The 24,691-nt window shown below is 40.0% G+C and overlaps 1 protein-coding gene across 2 annotated transcripts; it reads right to left on the reverse strand.

Moving 5' to 3' along the window:
* Positions 1 to 1,246: 1,246 nt before the first annotated feature.
* On the reverse strand, positions 1,247 to 23,215 carry LOC137286258 (enolase-phosphatase E1-like). Of its 2 annotated transcripts, none has more exons than XM_067818008.1 (11): positions 23,111 to 23,215; positions 21,679 to 21,838; positions 16,888 to 16,985; positions 13,952 to 16,359; positions 12,513 to 13,048; positions 10,465 to 10,597; positions 8,621 to 8,797; positions 7,570 to 7,755; positions 6,947 to 7,024; positions 6,284 to 6,484; positions 1,247 to 5,575 (listed from the first exon to the last, which is right to left on the reverse strand). In XM_067818008.1, the coding sequence occupies exons 2-10, from the start codon at positions 21,828 to 21,830 to the stop codon at positions 6,284 to 6,286; spliced, it is 3,969 nt and encodes a 1,322-aa protein (XP_067674109.1). In that variant the 5' UTR covers positions 21,831 to 21,838; positions 23,111 to 23,215; the 3' UTR covers positions 1,247 to 5,575. The 2 variants fall into 2 exon arrangements, with proteins under 2 accessions (XP_067674109.1, XP_067674108.1); XM_067818007.1 differs by having other exon boundaries at positions 5,495 to 5,579.
* Between the last annotated feature and the right edge of the window lie 1,476 nt (positions 23,216 to 24,691).

Here is a 24,691-nt window from a genome sequence, read left to right on the forward strand (position 1 = left end):
TCCCATCCGCCCAGTAGTTTTAATGGCTTGAGGTGTACATATCAGCAATTACACCTTATATTATAATTTTAATAAATGTACACATAAAATGTGACCCTTTTACAGTTTGAGAGTTTGTCAGTTTAGATTATTTGTAAGATCATATCATTCTGATCAGCAGATAGATACTTCCAGTTCAATAAAAATGCAATAGTTCCCATTGCCTCCTGTTGTTTGTAAGATTCAAAGTTAAGCTCTTGGAATGTGCATTGGAATATATCCACCTCCATAAACCCACCGACCTCAAACCACTTCTATGTAATCGTTAAATTAGGAGAGTATCTTGCGGGAAAACTATGCAAATTCTCTGCAAACATGAATAACAAGCAAATCTCAAGATCTTTGAGTTTCAAATGTTTCACTTTCAACATTTATTAATTATACAGATAGGCCTTCAAGGTAGAAACGTCACAGTACAACGGACCTAATACAACAGGGGGAATTTGGCTTTGCATTCCCATTTACAAAAACTTATGACAGTTGCCAAAACCGTGCTTGGGGCAGTAGAGAGAAATGCTTTGTTTCATACAGTTTACAGCTGAGGTGGAATCAAGGCCGAAGGATGTCGCAGTGTGGTAACATCAAGCCCAAGGACCGCCGAAACGTTATCACTCCAGTCGTTCATGACAACGCCCAGCCTACCTGTATGGTATGCGTGTGCGCGCGCGCGCGTATTTTACACATGACTGTGTACATCATTTACCGGGAAAGCGTGTGTTTTACGAGTACCTTTGTCAACTACATGTATTTACCTGGATTGTGTGTGTTTGTCTTTGCTTTACGCGTACCTGTGTACTTCTGTATCCCTGCATCTAAACCTCCCCAGGGAGTAACCTAAAGACATGTCACTGTTTGGTGAAATGGGCAACTGTGGGCTCATGGGAGAATGTTGGACAGGAATTCACACTCACTGGCTCATCTATCACAGCACCTGAGTCTATAGGCGGAAAATGGCTAAGGCATAAGACGTTTACCATTCTGATAAACCTAATGGAACCTGGAAGTGTTATTTGAACCCAGATCCACCATTCGTAACGACTCGCGTCATTCCGGCAAGTCGGATGGCGTAGGCCACGGAAAGAGACGAGTAGTTACGAATGCCAGGACCATTACTGCTCTGGGGAGGTAGCTCTGCACCATTGACTTGGACCCTTGGCCATCCGTGTCCTTGCTTGTGTCTTGGGAGAATCACAATGAAAGTGAAACGTTTCTAAAGAGTAATGCTTTATTCAGATTAAATGAGATACATAATTCATTTCCTGAATTATACAAATCAGTTATTTACAATATTCGTTCGGTAATGAATGACGTAACATGGATTTATAAAGAACAATGGTGCGTTAAAACACAAATTACAATTTAAAAAAATTCTTAACCTTTGAAATGCTATAAAATGTCATAACAACAATACATAAAATACCAAACAGCTAACGTTACGATGACATTGTACGATGTGACATTTATGTGGATGAACTCTCTGCTCCTATATTACTTTCAGGCTATATCCAGTCCTTACCAGGATATTACTGTTGCCATGCGATCCTGGCTGATAGGGAAAGTGTGTGAATGAATGAGGCTGGTTGCCTTTGGTACAGACATGGGAGTACATACCCTGATCTGGTTTGACTGTGTTATACTGGGCCTGAAGAAGCCAGTGTTTGACAGTGTGGGCATCAGTTTGTGTTCCTGTTATGCCTTACACGTACACATCCACGAAGTCTGGTTTTTGAAAAGCTTTTAATCTTTAACAGTTTTCACAAAATTCCAGTTTGAATCCATTGTAAGACAAAGAATACCCAGAAAAAACATCTGATAGGAAACTTATCAGTAATGGAAGGTAAAACTATTTACACAAAGCATTGAAAGAATAGTGAAAAACAGTAGAAAGTGAAATGATATTTCAGCACACAAGTGTTCTGAAGAAATAATCTGCCAATTCCAAGCTCTTGACAGTACCTGATGATCAAGCAGAAACTATTTATGCTAGTTACCAACTATGTGAGACAATTGTGATTGGAATGAAAAGGTCAACATCATGGATGACAGTGTCTGCCTCCTATCTGGTGTATCTATCAGCTGTGTTTTCATGTAGATTCTAAGGGGTTTCAACCTGTTTACGAATCTTAACATTGACACAAAACTGATACAATATAACACATTATCCACATATTTAATATTTTCTAATTTACTCACCACCATCCAGAACTCCAATCAAACAGTAAAGTAACTACTTCCTTAAATACAAGTTTATCCTTTTAAGGGAATAAGGTGCTGAGCTGCTATATAAGTACTGCATTCAAGCTGTTTGCCCTTTTTGTCGTATACTGTAACATACCCATTAGGTATTAACAAATCAAAACAAGAAAACAAAACAAGATAGGATGTATACTATACCCTAACAAACAAGATACAGACAACTTATCTCAATACAGCTGAAGTTCATATCCTTTCACTAAAAAACACTGGCAATGTCTTTTTCTCAATACAAACTGTTTTGTAAGGAGTGCCACGGAAGCCAGATTAATTTCTAAAAAGGTTTTCACTAGAACAAGATAAGACAAACACCAGATTTAATTCCCTTCCTTAACATCTTGTTCACTAATTAAAATAATTAGAAAGCTAAGAATCAGTTGCTGATGCAGCTAAAACAGTAACGGGGTACTTTTAACAAATACACAGAGTTGGAATGAATGATACAAACACTCTTTCTGTGTAATCTGTAATCATGTGTACAGATGAAACGCATTCTGCCAGATGGTGACCTGGTGGATGATGCTTAAAACCCTTTAAACATCGCCAAATCAAATGCAGCAGTGGAAAGGATCAACAACAAAACTGGTTTTAAACAATGGAAATGCCGGAAGTGGGCTCATTCCACAAAGTGGTGGAAGCACTAATGTGACTGCAGATTTAACATAGGCCAATGATATTCATAGTGCTGCATTGGCTTTGTGGAACAGGACCACTGGTCTATTTTTAGTACAAATATAAACTATGATAGAATTAAATGCGTTTGAGTGCTCACTTGAATGCTGCTGATGCAGACACAGAGAACCCGCTTTCCAGCCAGGGAACACCAGTACTGTTACTATTTCCTGGGAAAACTTGCACTGTGTCTTGAGTGATTGCCTTCAAGAAGACATCTCATGAGGAAGGTGGGAAGATCACAACAATATACCATGGTATGACATCGTTAGACAATTCCTCATGTTACAGTTTATAAGGCTTACATGGCAATGTCAATATCAACTGGGAAACGAATTTGTCCAAAAATAAACTAGCCATGTATTTACCATTAAGAAACCTTAATACTGTACACATACATCCCATGATCTTTAATGTGGCTACCATATTATGTAGTGGTGCTCTTTGAGGACAAGTCATTTTGCAGTTGAGTGGTGAGGAGGTGCATGGCTAGTAGTATCGGCATGGATATCTAGGAAGGGAAATGTGTCAATAAGTGATTCTGTGTCCTTTGGGATGTGTCACTGAGCTGGTGACTTCAAATGGGAGGGGGAACCCAATATTCTATATTATTTACATTACTAAATGTCATAATAAAGAAATGAAGCAAACAGGTTATCTGGTAACAAAAATAGGTTGTTGCACAAGTTATTGTTTGGATTCCTGAAAGACAACCAAGCATTCAAGGTTTGTAACTAAACCATGCAATGCATGGATTGACCTGCTTGGAGTATACACTGTTGTTTGTTCAGACAGAGCACCTGTTCTGTGTACAGACAATAGTTTGCTAGTATAGCACCTACACGGTTAAGAGTAGTTTGTGAGTGATCAAGAGATGGTCAGACAATATGTAGTGTGTAGTGAGAACATCTGCTGGCAAACAAGACTATAGTTTGTTGTGTGATCAGTTTGTTGTGTGATCAGGCAGGCATGGCCAATACTTGCATCAGCTAGGTATAAAACTATAAAGTTTGTAGTGAGATCATCTGCTGAGAACAGTAAATAGTTTGTACTTGGAGCACCTGCTGGGGGGTACAGACTATACCTAGTTGTGTGATATCATCTGCTGAGAATAGTTAATAGTTTGTACTTGGAGAAATTGCTGGGGGTACAATCTATACCTAGCTGTGTGATATCATCTGCTGAGAATTGTTAATAGTGTGTACTTGGGGTACAGACTATACTTTGCTGTGTGATATCATCTGCTGAGAATAGTTAATAGTTTGTACTTGGAGCACCTGCTGGGGGTACAATCTATACCTAGCTGTGTGATATCATCTGCTGAGAATTGTTAATAGTTTGTACTAGGAGCACCTACTGGGTTACAGACTATATCCAGCAGGGTGATCATCTGCTGGGTGAAAGGGTTACATTATGTTATGTGAGAGTACCTGTTGGGCATACATACTACAGTCAGTAATGAGAGCATCCTCGCATACAGACTACAGCTTGTAGTGACAGGTAGTCACAGAAACAACAGGTGTAACAACTTAAGGGTGGTGCAATACAATACAAAACCATATTAAAACATAACTGGCTCATACGATCAATTCGTGACGGTACTTGATAAGCCAACCTTGGGGTGACAGCTACACATAAAATACATGTAACAGCCAAGTTCTGTTTATACTGCAAACAACAGGAGTAGAACAGTGCATGTATTGGTACAACACACTCTACGATCTCTCTAGTGCAATAGGGAGTCACAATTAACATGACTTACATTTGCAAAGCACTAATAATTGGCAGTATTTACAAAGCTGAACATGTCCATATAGCAATTTAAATAATTGCAGGTCTGTACTGTTACATCCCAGCCAGGCTGGAGGGCACCTTCACATACTGTTGTATCTGTTCCACATACTACAGTTTGGTCCATTCATTAATTCTGGCTACATTCACATCACAATGTCAACATGTAACAAAACACTGCACTATTCATCAAACATAAACACCCCCTACAGTTGTTACACCTGAACAGTGTGTGATGTCTCACCATTGTATGGATTGTAAACTTCAAACAAAAATCTAAATAAAATTGAAAAATTAACAAGTCCAGAAATATAGCTAACTCCTTTCAGGTTGCTCAGGTAACAACTAACAATAATGACAAACTGTCAACATTAAACCTGAAACAGTATACTTTTTACAAAAAGCAAATCCAAACTAAGGACATGGATATTTAATGTCATGCTTAACTGTTACATCATTTTGGACTAGACCATATTCGAATTCAACTAGCTGCTCGATAGATCAGTAGGTTCTACCCTAAATGGATACTGTGTTTGAACCGGGATAAGGAAATACTGAATGCTAATATAATGAATTCTTGACACAAGCTCACCATCTACTCATCGAGCTTGATCGGGGAAGCTCAGTTGTATTATAGTTACAATTAAAAAGTCGACAAGACAGTTTTACCATCAGCTGGCTATTTCATTGGTAACTTCTTCATTATTCCAGAAAATATAAATAATCTGATCCCTGTCTTCATAGAGGCAATGCCGTCCTTTCTCAGAGAGGAAGCCAGGGTATAGGTGATTCTGTGATGTAGGTGGACTCAGTGTTGCCTCTACCTGAAACAGAGACATGTCTTGGTTACTCTCTAGTCACAGGAGTGAGATTGAGTGAGAATAGTTTAATGCCGCACTACACAGCAATATTCCAGATATATGGCAAAGGTCTGTAAATAATCGAGCATGGAACAGACGATCAAGTGATCAACAACCAACATGATTAACAACCTATCTGAGGACTGATAATGTGTAAACCAAGTCAGCTAGTCTGACCACCTGACCTCATTAGTCGCCTCTATGACAAACATGGGTTACTTAAGATCAATTCCAAGCCGGACCAAAGTCTGTCAGGCTAGGATCATTCTACTCAATAACAATCATGGCTTAGTTAAATTGAAAATCTGAAATAATATTTAGTGTATGAGATTATGTCCTGTTGCACATGTAACTTCTGCTCGGACTAGAAATTACCCCGACATATGCATACAGGTGTTTTCTCACCTTAATACAGAGTGCCAGACAGGGTAACAACAAGTAGCATCTCTTAACTCCTTTTCCTGATGCTAAACAATAGTTAATTCAGTGGCTTCATAGTCAGCTTCATTCTCCTATCAGATTTTTAAATCCCAGATTTAGTTTCTCTTTCGAGTAATGGCTGCTGAGGACTATTTGTATTCAGTAAGTGGCGTCTGCAAAAGGTAAGTAGTACCAAGGTTACTCTGAAACAAACAAGTCTGAGATTATGCCACAACAGGTAGTGTTACCTACTTAAAATAGAGGGTTGACTTGAGTGAGAGATGGTCTGATGGTATGTCCTCATTGGGTATTCCACCTGTCTCCTCCAAAACTGCACTATCCACAACCCTGAGGATGTCGGCCACACCCAGTCCCTCGCTGCCATAGAAAATATAGTCAACTCCCTCCAGCATGTTGCTTGTGTATGTTGTAAACTCTGGCTCCCCACCCTGAAACATGCCAGCCTTGGCATTAAACATGGACACTCAACAATATTCAAGCAAAATGATGGCTGCATGTAATACCTGCATCTTGATGAACCAACATGTGATTTTGTCACCACTTCTGAAAAGTACAGTTCACACAGGAAACCAGTGACGCCTTTATTAATACATGTACTCCAGCAACATCATGGTAAGGGGGCACCAGAAATGGGCTTTACACACTGTACCCATGTGGGAAATCAATCCTGGGTCTTTGATGTGTTGAGAGAACGCTTTAACCACTAGGTTCAAAGTATGGCAGTTATGGTGCCTTTTCAGACAGATAAACAGGCCATCACCAGTATCATGTTCCTTGTAGCTGCATTCTAAAAAAAATCACTCAATAAAGAGTCTTCTCTTATAGACTTGAGTGAAATTTTGTCAAGACCAACAGGACAACACTTCCATATAGAACTTTTAGTACTGTACCTGACATGTGTTGTATGCACTGGTCAGATTGGAGGAGGTGTGCTGGAAGGCCCCCCACAAGTGATTGATCAAAGCCTTCTGAAAACACAAAAAGGTATCTTTCTATAAGTGGGCTCATATAATCTTCAAATAAGGGTTCATATAAGTTACAACACTACAAAACATAAGTCTCAATATCATTACTCGCAAAGCAATAATCAACTAGGAGTGAGTGAGCATAGTTTTATGCAATACTCAGCATTTTCCCAGCTCTATGGGAGCAGTTTGTAAGTAATTGACTGGACCCAACAATCCAGTGATCAACAGCATGAGCACTGATCTGCTTATTTGGGAACCAATGACATGCGAACCAAGCCAGTGGGTCTGATCACCCAATCTTGTTAGTCGCCTCTTACGACAAGTGTGGGTTGCTGAAAAAATTCACTGGTCAACAACTAGGAGGACAAAAACAATGCACTTCCATCTGGCAAATATCCCTCGTATTGTCATAATGAAAGTCCCGTGTTAACTGGTAAAAATGGCCATGCAAATGTTAGGAGTCAGCGGCACACAAGTTACTTCTAGATAGCCTGTAAATAATCCAGTTTGGACCAGACAATCCTGTGATTAACACTTATACTCACAGATCCACTTTCCAGCTTCAGGTTCTCTACAGCCTGTAAGGAGGCGATGTTGGAGTCGGAGAGATATCCATCTCGGGCCAACTGGTAGCCCACACTTGTGGCTGGTGAGTTGAAGTCACCACACAGTATGTGGGGGCTGCTATCACTACCTGCCTGACTCACCAGCTCCTTTACAGCTGAAGCTATCTGTAACATATTAGCATCTGCTTGAACATCATGAAGCACACAACTGCATACACAGGAAGAATGTGTAAGACTGCAACGATTCAACCACATGTCATTTCAATGTGATTTTCAATACTGGACCCTCAGTTCAAACATTTTTGATTCCTCCCTCTTCATATAGGTCAAACATCTTATCTTATTTAACCCTCAGAGTTAATTTTTTCAGCATGAAGTCCATCTTAACTTGGCATAATCTACTTACAACAATTCTCATTGGATAATAATCAACCAAATATGTTTTGCCTTTTATCAGCACTCGAAACTGCTCGAGTCTGAGTCAAGTTTACATTCTGGCTGTGTTGAAACAATTTAAATAGGTATTCAAATATCAAATCAAAATAATGGTAATCTTTACAAAGAAATTGAAACAAAGGTGTCAGATTTAATTTTCGATAAATCAAACTGAATCGTTGCAGTCCTATTGTGAATGCTACATATTCCAGTTAAATGAAAGTGTTTCAACTTAAAAGTGAATGGATGCAACACATTTAACACTGTGATGGAAATATGGTGACACATGCTTATGGTGCTAACACATAAAGAAACATAACCCAGGACTTGATGCCATCAGCAAAAGTCCAGGAGAGGTCCAAGGGGCCCAACTTTCCGCCAAGTGAATTTCAATACTTTAGATTATTGTTCCACCCATAGGTCTATCGTGAGTGTAGCAAAGAAATATTTATAATCATTTCAAGACATGTTGCTTTTGAACTTCATTGTACAGTATACCAGAATGACTGTAGCAAATCTATACTCAACATCACAACAAAATTGAGCTATATGGAAGTATATAGAGGTATTAAAAAAATTACTAAACAACAAAAACCTGAATACTCTGGACATCTGGACTGCTTAAGTTATCCCAAACAACATGAATATTTCCAACAGTGACGACTTTGTTCGTCTGTTTACATCGGAGCCGACTAATGTGGACGACATCGGCTCGGTCCAAATATTCCTCCACAGCTTGTTGCACCTCCTTGTTCAGACTCTCATTGATGTTCTGGAATGAAATGTTACACCAGATAACGGCATAGTGAAAAAATATGCAAAAACATGTCAAATCAATCCGTTAGACTTAAAATACCCAACATATATACATCTAAACCTTATGCAGATAAATTCAGTGTCATTATACATTTTGTTTGATTCCTGTGGTGCTGCGATATTCCACTTGCGACATGTGGTTTGGAAATAATTGTTTCTGAAACATTCAATTCCATGACTGATATTTTCAGCAGCATCCCATTCCATTAGGCAATCAGCAAGTCACTACCATCTCATTCTCATCTTTAAAGACTAACGGGATTGGGTGGTCGGGCTTGCTGACTTGGTTGACACATGTCATCGGTTCCCAATTGCGCAGATCGATGCTCATGTCGTTGGTCACTGGATTGTCTGGTCCAGACTCGATTATTCACAGACCGCTTCCATATAGCTGGAATATTGCTGAGTGCGGCGTAAAACTAAACTCACCCACTCACTCATTTAAAGAACGAATAAACTCAATTTTTTGGCACTCTTTTTACCACTGCATATGAAAGACTTCTGGTTAGTCATAAACGGAACACCATTCTTTTTTTTAAAAAAAGCTTGTGGTTAATTAATACCAAGCGCTTAAAAGTTACTTAAAAGCCGTCTGTTTCTCTCTTGCCCGCAAACAAAACCGCAGACAGGCTACGTAACTCTGTCGCCAGAGACCTGTAGTGACGTCATAGAAGGAACAATCTTCAGTTAGTTGTATAAAAAATGTGTAGGAAGCTGAACATTTTGCTGATTTTGTCTATGTCACCAAACACATGCCAAATTGTTGCATTGCCATCAATTGCTCCTTGGGGTCGGGTGTTACTATGCACAGATTTCCACTGGACCCCGTAGTTTATGCTTAAATTGGTTGCTTGTGTGTTCGAAGCGAGCATTGTGGAAGCCTATGGCATATACTAAATTGGATGGTTCGCGCCCCCCCCTCCACGCTTCCTGGATAGAGAATGGAGTTCAAGTTTCATCGAGTTTATAAAACCAAGACTGCTTACTACACATTGCTGACCAAAAGGATTTTGCATGAATTTAACGCTTTCTTCCTCGGAAGTGAGGTTGTGGTCGAAGTAACAAAACTATCGTAACATTACATCGACCCCCGCCTCGCCTCCAAGAGTGAAATTATTTTGTTATAAGTAATGTCATGTAAAATCCTAGTCCATCAATAAAATACATATTTTACTACAAGTGAAAAGTAATTTTGATTTTGTAAGATGGTGAAAACAAACTTAAATAGCATTCATCCTCAGACAGGGCACCGCCATTTTTGAAAATCGTGAAGTCACAGACTAAAAAGTCCACTGGAATTAATGAGATTGTGGTTTGTTTTCATCAAATTAGAAAATCAAAACTCTCTACTAGTAGTTAAATATGTACTTGAATCATGACCAAAAGGAGTTTAGATGACACAACCTGTAACATAACATAAGCGAGGTCGGGGTTGAAATGAAGTGAACAGTTTTAAATTTGAATGAAAGGGTTTCATTTATAATGATGACAATGAGTGATTTATGCATTTGCACCCCTAGAGTATATGTGATCTTTAAGTCCACTACTCGAAGCATGCATTGCTGGGAGGCAATTCTAACCCACAGTTCCAGTTTCGGGCATATCATCACCATGACTTATTACCTTCTTGGACAGCTCTGCCAGGGAGACTCCTTTACTTGACTCTATACTGAAGCGGCTTGTCTTGACAAAAGTTGCCTCCCCTTCATCGAATGACTCCTTTGTTCGCTTCATAAAACTGCCCTCATAACCACTCCTGGAACACACAAAGTTACTGTGCCAGATGATCATGTACAACACTGAAAACAAAGATAAAACAAAACTGCCCTCATAACCACTGACAACAAAGATAAGACAAAACTGTGCCAAGGGACCCGGATGACCCTGCTGTTGTAGGAAGCTCTGGTGATTAATTTCTACAAGACAAGTTCAAAAAGCATCTACGCAACTTTGAGATGCATACCTTTCGACTTTGAGTCCCAGTGAAACACATATATAAGCTTAATCAATTCCACAAAATCTAAGTTCATAATATGTCTCTGAACACACAAAAAACTATAAAACACAAAAACAAAATATGAGATGCACAGCATCTCTGCGAAAGACGTACTTAAGCTAAATGAGTTTCATGCGGTGGTTTTTGAGAAGTGGATAAAGTACACCCCATATTGTATGGGAGAAACAGGATGAGGAGAACCAAATTCAGCTAAGTTCAAACATCTGTAGAAGTGACATACTTAAGCAACTGGATGAACAAGGTATGAAATGCCCACCTTTAGGGTCTCAATGAAACATACATAGAATTCTGGTGAGCAGTTTTTGTGGAGAAGTGGATGGACTTCATCCCCTATAACACTTATATTCACAGATAAATACCACTAAATTTATGTTCACTGGCATATAAATTGGAAAAAATAAAATAAAATACAAAATCAAAACATGAGATGCAAACCCTCATAGTCCCTATGAAGTACATGTATAATCTAAATGAATTCCATAAAGTAGTTTTTGACACAATATTCAGATAGAAATTCAACATAATTTATGAAAGTTCAAACAGCATTAAAATTTAAAAGAAAATCCTATAAAATACAAAATCAAAATATGAGAAACACACCTTTACAGTCCTTATAAAGCACATGTGTCTTATAACTGAATTCCATACAATAGTTTTTGAGAAGTGGATAACATACACATATCCTTCGTCCCCTACCACACCATCATCATAGAGAAATTCAGCAAAATGTGAGAAGAAAAAAGTTCAAATGTCTCTTAACTTATAAAAATGCAATAAAATACAAAAATAAAAAGTGAGATGCACACCATTAGAGTCCCAAGAAAGCCCATGTATGAGTTCATTGTATTTCACAGAGTTGTTTTTGTGGGGAAGTGGATAGAGTACATTCCCGGTTTTGTATGGACGGACATGGAGGGTAACCTTATACGCCCTCTGCCATATATGGTGGGAGCATAAAAAGTGATACACACAGATTTAATAACACTGATGATACACAAAGTAATTGGGCTAGATAGTAGGGCTACAATGACTCGATCAATTCATCAAATATCAAATGTGACATTTTAGTCTTGATTTTTTATAACCATTATCACTAATTTGATTTGATATTTGAATACCTATTTAGATTATTTAAACTAAGCGAGGGTGTAATTTTTGACACCAACACAAGGCGTTGCGAGTGCTGAAATAAGGCAAAACATAACTGGTTGAAGTTGGGCTAACTATCCAATGAGAATCATTGTTTGTAGACATCGCCAAGTTGACGATGGATTTTCCTACTAAGACAGGGCAAGTGTGAGAGGTAAATGAAATCTGATGTTTTTACTTTTATGACAAATTGAATCCAAATTGATCAGATCAAGGGTTCAATATGGAACTGCATCCAACTGAGGTTTAGGTGAATCTTTGCAGCCCTACTAGACAGACATCTAGATATATGACATTCAGCAAGACAGGTTCATCTAGATTTTGTTTGTTTTTGTTACAACAGTACCCATTGATGCTCCTGCCGAATCCTGAGAATCTGTACTTTGCTGAGAAAAGTAACAAGCTAAGACAGGAACAAATATACATCTGCACTTCATTACAAGTGACAATGATAACAGTGTTGGAAACAGTTTCTTATTTAATAAGTACTATAACCGCGACTTACTGACGAAGAGCTGGCAGTAAAATAGTGTCGTAGTACTGTGGGTTGACTTCCTGTAAACACATGATGTCCGCATCCAAGAAGTTTAGTTCTCGCAGCAGCAGTGAATGGCGATACTCCTGCACAAGATACTTGTCTTCGGTGTAGCTGTAGTCGCCGTTGAGCCGATGGCACTCAGCTAGAATGTTGTAGCTTGCAACACTGAACTTGTGGGAACTGGCCACTGAATTTAGGTCAATATTTGGGTTACATACACAAGTTCGGTGGAAAATGTCTGGACTAGGATCAAAAGTAAGAACAGGCTTCGGAATAACTGGTTCTGATTTGGTCAACTCCTTAGAATTATCAATGGGCAGAGATGAGACTGGTGTAGAATCTGCTGATGGGCGAGAGTCAGGTTGGGAACCCTTTTGAGATGTGCCATTTGTAATATCAGACGTCACTGATGTAACTGTTGGGGCAGTAACTTTTGGTTGTTCAGGGGCTGCCGGAACCCCATCCACCTCCATACTCTCTTCTGATCTACTTTCCGAGACTTTCTGCCAAAAACAAGAAATCATGTCATGAACAGCAAATGAAATGCCACCGGATGAAGGGCTCAACATATTATTCCAAAGCAAGTCAATATTTTAAACACCCTTATGATCACAGAGCAATCAATCTTTAATGAAGCTTTAGTGAAGCTTGAGAATGAGTAAACGTACTAAAACTTACCATGTCTATTCACTGTTGTGACACGTATGCAATACAAATGCAGCCGTATCAAACTGACTCTAAACTAAAAGGTTGACAATTATTATTAATTGTGACTTGAAATCAATAAAGTAATGCCACTGATGTTAAAGATGGTCATTTTCCCCTGTTGCTATTCAAACCAAAGGGAGGCAACTCTTATGAACACAAAGAGGTTTGTAATCTGACAGCAAAACCCGCTTTTTCTGGAGCATGTATTGTTTATCACAAAATGAACAAGACATAATATCAGGTATGAGTTTAAGAATTCTTTTGATCTGGGCAAGATGACATGCCATTACCGCGCCTGACCACATCATCCACTATACTGATATTCTGTACTTGATGAGAAGGCTTTCCTGGAGCTATATAGAGTTAGAAACATCTGTGTGATGTGAAAACATTGCGAACCAGGCTTCAAACATTCAGTCTGTCTATCCTAGTTCTTGATCACCAGTGACGTGAGACAATACTTTCACGATTAAAGCTGGTCAACACAAGGAGCCAGGATATAATGTGAAAATTATACACAGAAGTTTAGCTTTACCATGATGGATAAAATGGGTCCAACAGGTTGTTCCATGATCAAGAAGTGAAGCAAAGCGTTCTCCATGAAATATTAATAGAAAATTCTACATAAAATATTAGTAGACACTATATGATATACATGTATATGAACGACAATTCAGAAAAATAGTCATGTTACTTACTTCTTCTGTTTGGTTCGTGTGATTAGGAAGGGCCTCTTTCACCACTGCACTGTCAGTTGGGGGTACATCATCCATGTTGATGATAACATAGCCAGATGTCAAATCCTCATCTGCTGCCTGAGGCTGCTCTTCTTTTGTCTCCCCTTGAGAAGGTTCTTGATTTGTCTCTTGATTTGTCTCTGCTGAAACAGATTCTTCACTTTTCTGAACAGCAGGCTCTTTGCTTATCTCAACTGAAGGCTCCTCACTTGTCTCAGCGGGAACCTCTTCACCCATCTCAACTGATTCCTCTTTGCTTATCTCAACTGGAGGCTCTCTGCTCATCTCAACTGAAGGCTCTTTGCTCATCTCAACTGACGGCTCTTTAGTCATCTCAACTGACGACTCGTTAGTTATCTCAACTGAAGCCTCTTTGCTTATTTCAACTGAAGGCTCTTTGCTCATCTCAACTGAAAGATCTTTGCTTGTCTCAACTGAAGGCTCTTTGCTCATCTCAACTGAAGGCTCTTTGCTTATCTCAATGAGGGGTACTTCCTGCTGTGCTGCAGGTGGATCTCGCCTCCTTTCAACAGGAGGTTCTATGTCCTTTTCTGCTTGAATAGGTTCCTGACTGGAACTGATTGGAGCTGGTGTTGGTTCTTCTTCTGCACTGGACACATCAGATATTGGTTCAATGATAGGCTGCTGTGATGTACGGGACTCACTTTCCTCATTTGCTTTATCATCATCAACTTGTGAGACCTCCATGTCACTAGCTTCAGTACTTTGTGTAACTGGGCTCTCTACACACACACGTTTGCTATCGTTTTCTTCAAAGGATTCATCATGCTCTAATTTTCTTTTCTGACCATGAGAAACTGTAATGCTTTGTTTTTCCTGAATTTGTTCAGGGTCTGCTGGGACTTCTGGGATTGACAAAGTGCCATTGCATGGTGCTGACTCTTTTTTTGCTTGACTTTCTTTCACTTCATCTGTTTCCATTTCCTCAACGCTTTCAGCTTTCTTCTCATGCTTTTCTTCAACGATATCCACAGGTATTTCAGACTTGTCAGTCTCTGCTGGTTCTGGTTCAGTGTCTGGGAGTGTTGTCCTCTGCTCGGTAAGTTCAGCTGCTGCTGAAATACCATCTACTTTATCAGTCTCCTTGTCCTCAGAGATGGGAAGCATCTCTTCAGTAGCTTCTCCCTCTTTAATGTCAGCTGTTACTTTTTCTTCTGATTCAACATTTTTTTCCTCATTTTCTTCAGGTTTAGTAATTTCTGTTTCATCCTTTGCTTCTGGCTTAACTGTCTCCTCTTCCATTGGCTCCTCTGGTACTTTATCCTCTGATGTAGACTTAATTTCCTCTGTGACAGTTTCGATTTCTTCTTTTTCTTTTGTTACAGTTTCCTGCACAACTTCATCATGGCCAGCTTCCTTGTCAACAGTTTCCTTACAAGTGGCTTCTTCTTCAGCAGCTTTAACAGGTGATTTCCTTTCTACTTCATCATCTGTCAGTTTTGTCAACTGAACCACAGCTTGTTTGTCAGTTTGATCCATTGGCATCTCAGTGTCATTATCTGGAATGCCACTCTTCCTCCCACTCTGTCGTCTTTTTGTAGGACTAGTCTGATTAGTTTCTGGTTTTGCTTGCTTTCTTCCACTACGTCTCCCTGGAGGAGTCATCTCTGTGTCATGAGCTGGAACTGGATCTTCAACCCTGCCTGATGACCTCCTCCTGCTGCTGCCTCTAGTACTCCCATTAGCCTGCGACTTGCCCTTGCCTTCTTCCACTGCTGGTTCAACAACATCTTCAGCAGCAGGCTTGGGAGTTCGACTCCTACTGGATGATCTACTTGATCCTACTGACTCACTGACTGGACTTTCAGCAGGCTTGCCCCTGCTTCGGCTCCTTCTGCCAGTGTCAACATCAGTTTCTGGAGATTTTGTTTCCACAGCTTTACCTCTGGTTCTGCTTCTGCTCTTTGGTTGGTTTGTCTCTTCAACTTCCTCAGGGGGGTTGTCGACCTGTCTAGCACTTTTCCTGCTCCTGCTATTTGTTGGAGTAGACTCTTCAGCCTTTTCATTATTGCTGGACCTGCTTCTACTGCCTCGACCAGTTTCTGCTGTTTTTTCTTCTGGTGGCTTTGCTGGTGTTTTCACTCTGCTTCGGCTGCCTCTTCCTGATTCCACAACAGGTTTGTCATTATTGCTTTCTTCTGCCTTTGCTTTAGCACGACTTCGACTACTCGTATTATTAGCTGCTTCTTTTTGTGTGTCAGCTTCTGGTTCAACAGGTTTTCCCCGACTTCGACTTCGACCACTGGCTCGTGCAGGTTCAGCGGCAACCTCTTCTGTTTCTTCCTCAACCTTAGCTTTGGATCGGCTACGACTGCGACTCTTCTCTACAACATTATCATCTCCTTCACCTGCAAAATATATATTGAAGGATGGTGTATGACTGACCTAATTTCCAGTTAAAAATCATGAACAGCAGATTCAAACAAGCCAGTATCAATGAAACATTTAACAAAACTCTCTGACATGTTTCATTTAAGTGAAGAATAAGTAATCAAAACAGAGTGTGTTAATAAAATATGTCACAAGATGAACCGGTCCAACATTTGATTGAAAACAAAACCATTGAGATAAACATTCTTACAGTTCCACTGTAGGAATATCAAACTTGGACTGTAAGAAAAGATTGCCATTATAGAAGTAACTAACCATTCTAAGTTTGATCTACCACCAGGATTTGCCTCACGGGGCTGTTGGCAGACAAAGTAGTGATTCAAATTTGTACAGTCAGTTGCTATAGACACTGGGTTGAACCTTGAACTAAGAACAGGTCAACCTTGAACATTTCTCAAATAATTACAGCTGAGAAAATCTTTCCAAGTTAAGTTTGGGAATTATTTGTGTTCTATTTGCCATTGTACTGTCAGTCACGCTCTTACCATGTTTCTGTTGACGTCCTCTTGTTGGCTTTGTCACTACATCTGCTACTTCGGGTTCTGACCGACTCTCTGCACCCCTACTTCTTGCTGATCGAGACCTGAAATATTACAAGTTTACTCTAAAGCAAGTATAGATGACTGTTCTTATTACTATCTTCTAAAGTACTTTTTCCAGATGAACTGTTCACTGCCTTCTTTGATGTTTAATGCCACAATCAAACAGCCCAGTCTAAGTAAACTTAGTCTCAGTGTATTTCGTTACACTCCACCACTGAGTCTAACAAAACCTAGTAGAAGGTCGAGTCAGGTAACGTTTGAGCAACCAATGATCATCCAATCAAATGTGAGACGGTTAAATACATTTAACCAATCAGACAACAGCTACTATTTAGGCATTGGAGGGACTGTCAAAATATTCAGGTCACTGACACAGGTCTCTCCACAAACAAAAATCTGCATATAACACAGTTATTTAACCTGCTGTATATATGCTTTGGGGTTTCTGTTGACATAGTTACCATTAGCTAACATTTCTGCAAGATAACACCCTTGAATATTGCCAAAACACTATTTTCAGCGACTGTTTACTCACTGTTGTCATGGCTGTAACTACGCCCTGTGCATCACCCGGAAGCAAGCGTACGCTAAATTAGTAAATAGCATTCAGAATCGTTCGGGTACGAACCCCTTCGAGATAAAAAGTTCAAAAGGTATGTGCGAATGTGTACTTTTGCGATTTAGTAAGCTGTGTTCTGATTGGTCAATCTCAAAGGTTGTTAGACTCAGTAGTGGAGTGTAACGAAAAGTACTGAGGATAAGTTTACTTAGACTGTCAAACAGCCCAACTACAAAATATAGCCTGTAAATATTCAAGCCTGGATTAAACAAAAGGTGATTGATGTCATGAGCAACAAGCTACTCCATGATGCTGTCTATATTTTTCCTTATCCTGACTCATGCTTATTATGCTTACAGAATCTCACGGAAACGACAGTGGATCAGGCCACGCTGGATTCTGCTGGCTACCATATATGTATATCCAGTACTTCCCTCCTTTGGGAATTACAATGGTGGTAGTTTGGTCCTGTTCTTCCAATGTTCATCTGTGAGATGGAGGGGGTGAAGAGGAGACATGTACATGGATTCTCAACCATTATAGTCAATAGAGTGTCTTGGTCTCCACAAGTAACATTATAAAAGGGTGGGTGAAACGTGGTGCCTTTGTGGAACAGTTAGTTGTGCGACATGAAGTGGCCCAAATTGGTGAATGCCACTGACGTCCTCCGTGTCCCATAGGTGGTGTTTGGCAAACACCAAATTTGATTTCCAAAAGCAGCCCTCCATTATAGATGTTAGCGAGCAGTTTCCATGCAGAGCAAGTGTCGATGCCAAGGCTCTCACTTCATGGGGGTTGAAAGCTTGTGGAGGTTAGAGTCCTGCTGCTTTGTTGGCCTTCTGTATAACAGCTCTCATCCATGCCCAGATAATGTTGCGGGATACTTCCGTAGGTGTCTCAGTAGATAGTGGGATGAATAGGCTCTTGGACTATTGTCTCCTTGACTTAGTTCACAGAAGATGTATTTTCAATGCTCTGACAGGGCATAATGATAAATCCTGTGTATAATGCAGCCCAAAGACTGCCTATAATGCCAGGATGTGGAATTGTCAAACCAGTTGTCCTCGCAAATGATTTTTGGTAATAAATTCCCATCGTAGTCCTTGGTGCACAATCGCATGATGATTGATGTCGAATTGTGTACAAATGAAGTCCAGAGCATGTATTTCTCACAACCATTCTGCCGTAGCTATGGTGAGTAGAGCATTGTCTGTGTCAGTAGTTCGGAGGATGTCCGATCTACAGTCTCATAAGTGTCACTGGTGAGATGTTGAAGTACAACACCCAAGCTGGTGCCTTAAATCTGCGTTGTTGGTCTTTCTGCTTGAATGAGCGTAGCAGGGTGAGTAAAACCAGCACTTTCATCAGCTTGACCCCAGATCTCCTGGTCATGACAGAGATGACTGCCACAAAGTAGGTGGCATAAGTAGTCTGCTGAGGATGTGTGGCTTTCGTTGAAATGAAGCCTTTCTGCTTGGTGTATGTTTCAAATTGCATCCGTTTATCTCATACAAGGGGCGAGTAGATCTACATAGAACTAAGGTGACTGTCTTCACCGCTCTAGTGGGCTTTGATATGATCCATATGTGTAGTTTGAACGATGTCATAGCGCTTGTTTGGTGTGCGGAAGGATGAGTAGGTTCTTCCATTCTGGGAGTCTCAGTGATGGTTGTCCAAGTTCCTCAATGGGTGCTTGAAATCATTCTCTCACTGACCAGTGGGTGTGACGAAAGTCAGCTGCAGCATCGTCATCTATTTTATCTTCCTGATGACTGGAGGCATGAACACGTAAGCGTTTATTCCTTCCCATGAGATGCTGAGAGCAACTGTTGCCCATGCACAAGGATCCGGTGCTGGAGATACAAATGTTGGTATCTGTTGAATCTGGTCTATTTGTGGTGATCCGAATGCCTGACTGAGGAGTCGAAATACCTGATTATGTATTCAATCTATTGGAGATGGTTGTAGAGGACATGATATAACGTCTGCAATGATGTTGCATGCATCTGGGATGTGGCATGCATTTATGTAGAGATTCAAGTTGTCGATAATATCTCAAGAGTTGAAAGGTTAACTGTAGCAGCCTCTCAGATCATGTTGACCATTGCTATTTACGTAGAATGCTACTGTTGAGATGTCGGTGTGGACCATCAGTAGTCTGTTCCTCAAAGCGGTTGACCATTGTTATGCTGCGTTGATTACAACTTTCATCTCCAGGTGGTTGACATGCAGAGTGTGTTCATTGCTTGTCCAAATTCCTGCTGCAACCTCGTCAAGGTGGACACCCCAACCATGTTGCGGCAAATCTACGTACAGATGACTGTTGCAGGTCAGCTCTGTCAATTAAGTCTCTGCAATGTTGTATTTGGCCTAGTCGTAGTCTTTCCCTTTGGGTCAGATGCTATGCTGAGGTGAGCAGACTGAGAAGACTGGTGTTTCTGCTCCTCTTCAAAATGGCGATCCATCATATGCATCATGTGAGTGGTGAATTGTTGCATGAAGAGGCCGGTGTCCAAAGACTGCGTTGCATGCAGCAACAGATGATTCGCAGAAGCATCGGACGTGTTGAGTGTAGATGCTATATGTCTGCTTAGAAATAAGACTGTCTGAAGGTTGCAGCATTGTTGTAGACATAGGTCTAGTAGACGCTGAACATTGATCAGGGGTGCTGATGATCTGTACCTCAGGGAATAGTAGTGGTGGTTCACTGTAGATGTGATGTTTGTCAGATGGAACAATATGATTGCTGAAGGGCTTCAAAGGAGAGCTTACAGAGACAATCTAGTAGTTGAAGACATTGTCTTAGATGACTTCAACTTAGGTTGAGATGATCCTGATTCTGACGACATCCTCTTCTGAGATTCAGACAAAGTCATGTTGGTCTAATGGCCATGCCCCCAGGGTATGTCTGGTGGATCACTAAAAACATGAATGCCAGCAGTGGTCAACACATGGTTACTAGATGCAGAATCAACCAATATATTAGGCATGACTTGAGAGGACCTGTGTTGTTTGTCCTTAACATGCCTCAGAACAGTATATAAATATAAAGCAAAATCTGTATCAGATAAATTTACAGCGAACAGTGGAAGAACAAACAGATGTGCACGAAGGACATAATATATGTGGATCAACCGCTGACAGCCATAACGCTAAGCACGATTTCATCAACTAAAACCAAGTCTGAGTTGAAGAAAACATGCCCAAACCAAATGAAAAATATATATTTCAACAAAAGTTACATATCATGACAATGATAAATACAATCCAAAAACGGAATACGAGAATTAAGTTTAAAGGACCGAAAAATAAGGAAAACTTATCCGCCGTATTGGGACTCAAAGTGCCTCTAACCATCCTTGTCGGGGTGATGAAGGAGACTGTGACAAGCATGGGTGGTCATGTGACTGTATTGGCGAGAAAGGGAGGCTACCGGTGGGTGAGTGTATTGTATGTCTGCTTCAAATAGAAGGGAACTTCAAGGGATTTCAAGTGTTCCATTATTTTCGTATAGAGGGAGGAGATAAGCATAATAAGCATGAGTCAGGATAAGGAAATATATGAACCTTTCACAACACCATTCCAATAATACGAATTACAAGCATAATGTGGTTCAACACTCTTTAAATGTCATCATTGTATTTCAGCTAAAAAACTGTCGGTTGCAAAGGGCATCTGTACCGTCCCCAGCACTCTGTTGCCTGTTGAAGATGTGTGTAACTAACAAAAAATTAGAGTTAGGTCTCTGTCATTCAACCCTGTTAAACATGTTCATAATATCAAACACAAATTTGCCTGGTCAAGACTCAGATATTCACCAAGATATTGTTCACTACAGAGTAAAACAACATGCATTCAAAACGAAATTTTACCCAGAAACGTGTGAACATCAACTGTAACTCTATACATGTATGTTCAATGTACACCGTAATTTTCAGAATACAGGTAGACATGAAATACACATCATTACCCTGATAGCCATAACAATATTGTAGAGAAACTCCTCAAATTATGTCCCTTAGTCTGAAAATGCAGTTGCAATATTTCTAAGTATGTTGATTTCCATTCCCAAATAAGAACAGAGTAAATGCAGTTATAGTGCAACTCACCCAGAATCTGAATGCAACCCACCTAGAACCTGATTGCAACTCACCTAGAATCTGATTGCAACTCACCTAGAACCTGACGTGCTTGGTGAAGGAGCTGGGGACTCTGCAGTGGACCGAGAAGCTCGAGAACTTGTAGTAGATGCCTTGGTGGTAGCACGTGGACTCATCCGAGATGGGGTTGGACTTTCAGTCAGTGTTTTCCGTGTCACCCTTGGCATTGTGAAGCCTGCAAATACAAGAATGGCAGTTTCAACTTGAGATGCAAAGCAAATCAGTCTTGCAGAAGAGTTAAACAAAATGGACATGGAGGGATAAAATGGCAAACACTGCTATGCAAATTATATTCTTAAATGTACAGAGACGCCTTGAACAGCTAGAGGGAGGGATTGCACTTTGCTTAGTACTCTTTGCAGGAGGGGGATTTACGAGATAAATTGACTTTTCTTTTGTTAACAAACATACAGATGCCATTCTTTCGGTGTGCTGTATACCATGTCTTGTAAAGTTACATAGATAGGCTGCTACATTGAGGAACAACATTTACACATAAACCTGACTGTATGGTAAGCTATCATCTTGACTTGTGACAGCATGTGAACGATAAATATGCAAATAGAAATAGATTTCAGTGTTTTGAAACACATATTTTAATTAAGTGGTATATCATGTTCATAGACATGTGTAGACAATGTTTGATATGACTCACAGCACTGCTAGGTTGGTGAAGGCTCCAGACAACTGAAGAATGTTATTGCTATCTACGCATTGATAAATACTTGCTTCTAACCAAATCAGGCTAAATTATGTTAGATAGTACTTTCTCTTCATTATGGATAAACTTCGACAATGTTCAGCGTGAAACACTTATATTTTGGTCAGAAATTACAATATATTGTGAATACCAAGTTAATCACTTAAGATTTAAAATCATTCAGAAACATGAATGCACTGAGCCTTTGGGTGGAGATGTCTAAAGAAAGTTGGGATTAAAATGAACTTAGCCAGAAGTGTGCACTAGTTAAATAATTGAAAAGTGAGTGCTTTTCATGTTTAAGAACTGTGCAACAATTCCTCAGGCCTTAATCTCAAATAATGTCTGGAAATGCATCCTGGTGCAAATGATATTTTCATGGAGTCTTTCATCTGGTTTTACGTAAATCTTGACTGAGGAAGCCATAACACCCCCAGCCTTTTGTCGTAAAAACAGACCAGCTGATACACAAACGATTGCTTAAGTTATCTTAAGGACATTATTTCAATTGAAAATAGCCTAATGAACTGAACAAAAAGCTGCAAAATCTAGAATATTGTTGCAATAAAATGAGGAACCCGTGATTCCATCGTTCGCTCGGTCACTGTTATCAGTTTTCGCGGTTTAAATCTCCAGTCATACGGACATCCTATTTGTCTAAATAGCTAATTGCTGATCCTTAGACCTAAATAAACATTACATGCATTGACTAACATATAAAACAAAAAGCAATTCTGGTTACATTACCTGCAAGTAACACGTTTTTAGCTTGTTTATTTTACTAAAATAACAGTGTCGTATGCAAACTTTGCAACAAGGATGCCGCCATTAAGTCTGCTCTGCAGCAAATATGTTCGCTGCATGTCATTGGCCTATTTTGTACATAAACTACAACACTGAAACACAGGGATCAAAATTACCCCAGGTTGTTGTTTTTATGATTCTTTCAATACGAATATGTTTCTCAAATAATACTTACGAGTAAAAAATCTTCCTTGATATTATACTTCAACTAGTTTTTCAGGTCTGGGGCGCTTGCCCCATTAAGAACGCGCACAGTCGTATGCATTCCAAACGGTCTTTGTCCGTATAACCATAAACGCGTGTGCAAACATTCGGATCCAAATAGAAACGAAAGCGTTTATTCGTGTGACGATTCTTAAGCTCCGTAGTTAGGCCTAGTTAAAAGTCGCCCTTTTTGCAGCAGTTATGAGGCATTTGTGTTACAAAATACTGCCTTGAGTCTGACTTGAAAACAAAAAGCATGAATATGAAATAAATGGTTTGATAGGGAGCCAACGGTGAGGTATCCGTTACGGTTGCTGGGTTGGAATGTTTTCTTGGAAATTATGCAAGTTATACTGAGGTGCTTCTTTTTCCTTAAGAAGAAAAGTCAAATCTGTTTCGGAGTGGGTTTACTCAGTAACTTGATTGGTTGATGATCATTTGTGCATATCCATGATCAGAATGTCTATGACGTCATTCTTTAGTGTGAACTGCTTACACCGCTTTGAGCAGTGTTCCAGCAATACCTGGGCGAGGGACACCTGAAATGGACTTAACTCGTTGTAGCCATGAGGTGAATCGAACTTGGGGCTTCGGCGTGACGAGCGAACGTTTTCACTACTAGGCTATCTCAAAGGCTAGAATCAGATGTGGCGTGGTTTGACTAGAGCATTGAAGCCAACATTATGGAAGAGTAGGCAACCAGAAACTCATAAAAGTGCTTGCACATCGCAGTTTAAGTGGGAATACTGCTATAAGCGAACCACATATCACCTGTTGAATATATTTTAGTGAAACGTGAAAGGGAGTGAAAGCTTGGTCAAACTCGTATCGTTATGGTACATGGTCACCTGTGAAGGTCCGGGTTAGAATTCATCTTCAGTGGCTAAGAGGAGACAAACACATGCCATCAGTTCCCATTTGCGCAGATTGATACCTATGCTGTTGATCACTTGATTATCTGGTCCAGACTCGATTATTTACAGACCGCCGCTGGAATATTCCTGAGTCCGGTGTAAAACTAAATCCATTCACTCACATTCACGCATGGTAGAGCCCTTCTATAGTTAATCTGATGACATGTGGAGTTGTCGGATTTCACAACTCTCGGCAGGTTTATAGAAGGGACGGTGACATTTCAAATTATATAGGTAGAATGCATGCATTTGTGCTGTACCGGCCATACTTTTAGTTCAGTGACTTTTAGTTGGGGTTTTCCCTGCCCCGAGTAAGAACATAAGAGAAGAATTTCAGTGATTTAAAGGTTAATTGACCCGTACCATAGTTGATATAGAAATATTAATACCATTGATACAGCATATA

This window comes from Haliotis asinina, chromosome 6 (assembly GCF_037392515.1).
Source record: "Haliotis asinina isolate JCU_RB_2024 chromosome 6, JCU_Hal_asi_v2, whole genome shotgun sequence".
Classification (NCBI taxonomy): domain Eukaryota; kingdom Metazoa; phylum Mollusca; class Gastropoda; order Lepetellida; family Haliotidae; genus Haliotis; species Haliotis asinina.

Excerpts from the sequence above, each read along its gene's own strand:
- LOC137286258 (XM_067818008.1), bottom strand. The coding sequence starts at position 21,830 with ATGCCAAGGGTGACACGGAAAACACTGACTGAAAGTCCAACCCCATCT. Across the intron at positions 16,986-21,678 it reads CCAAGCACGTCAGGTTCTAG|GTCTCGATCAGCAAGAAGTA; the intron begins GTGAGTTGCAAT and ends GTAATATTTCAG. Across the intron at positions 7,025-7,569 it reads TGAAGCTGGAAAGTGGATCT|AAGGCTTTGATCAATCACTT; the intron begins GTGAGTATAAGT and ends TTGTGTTTTCAG.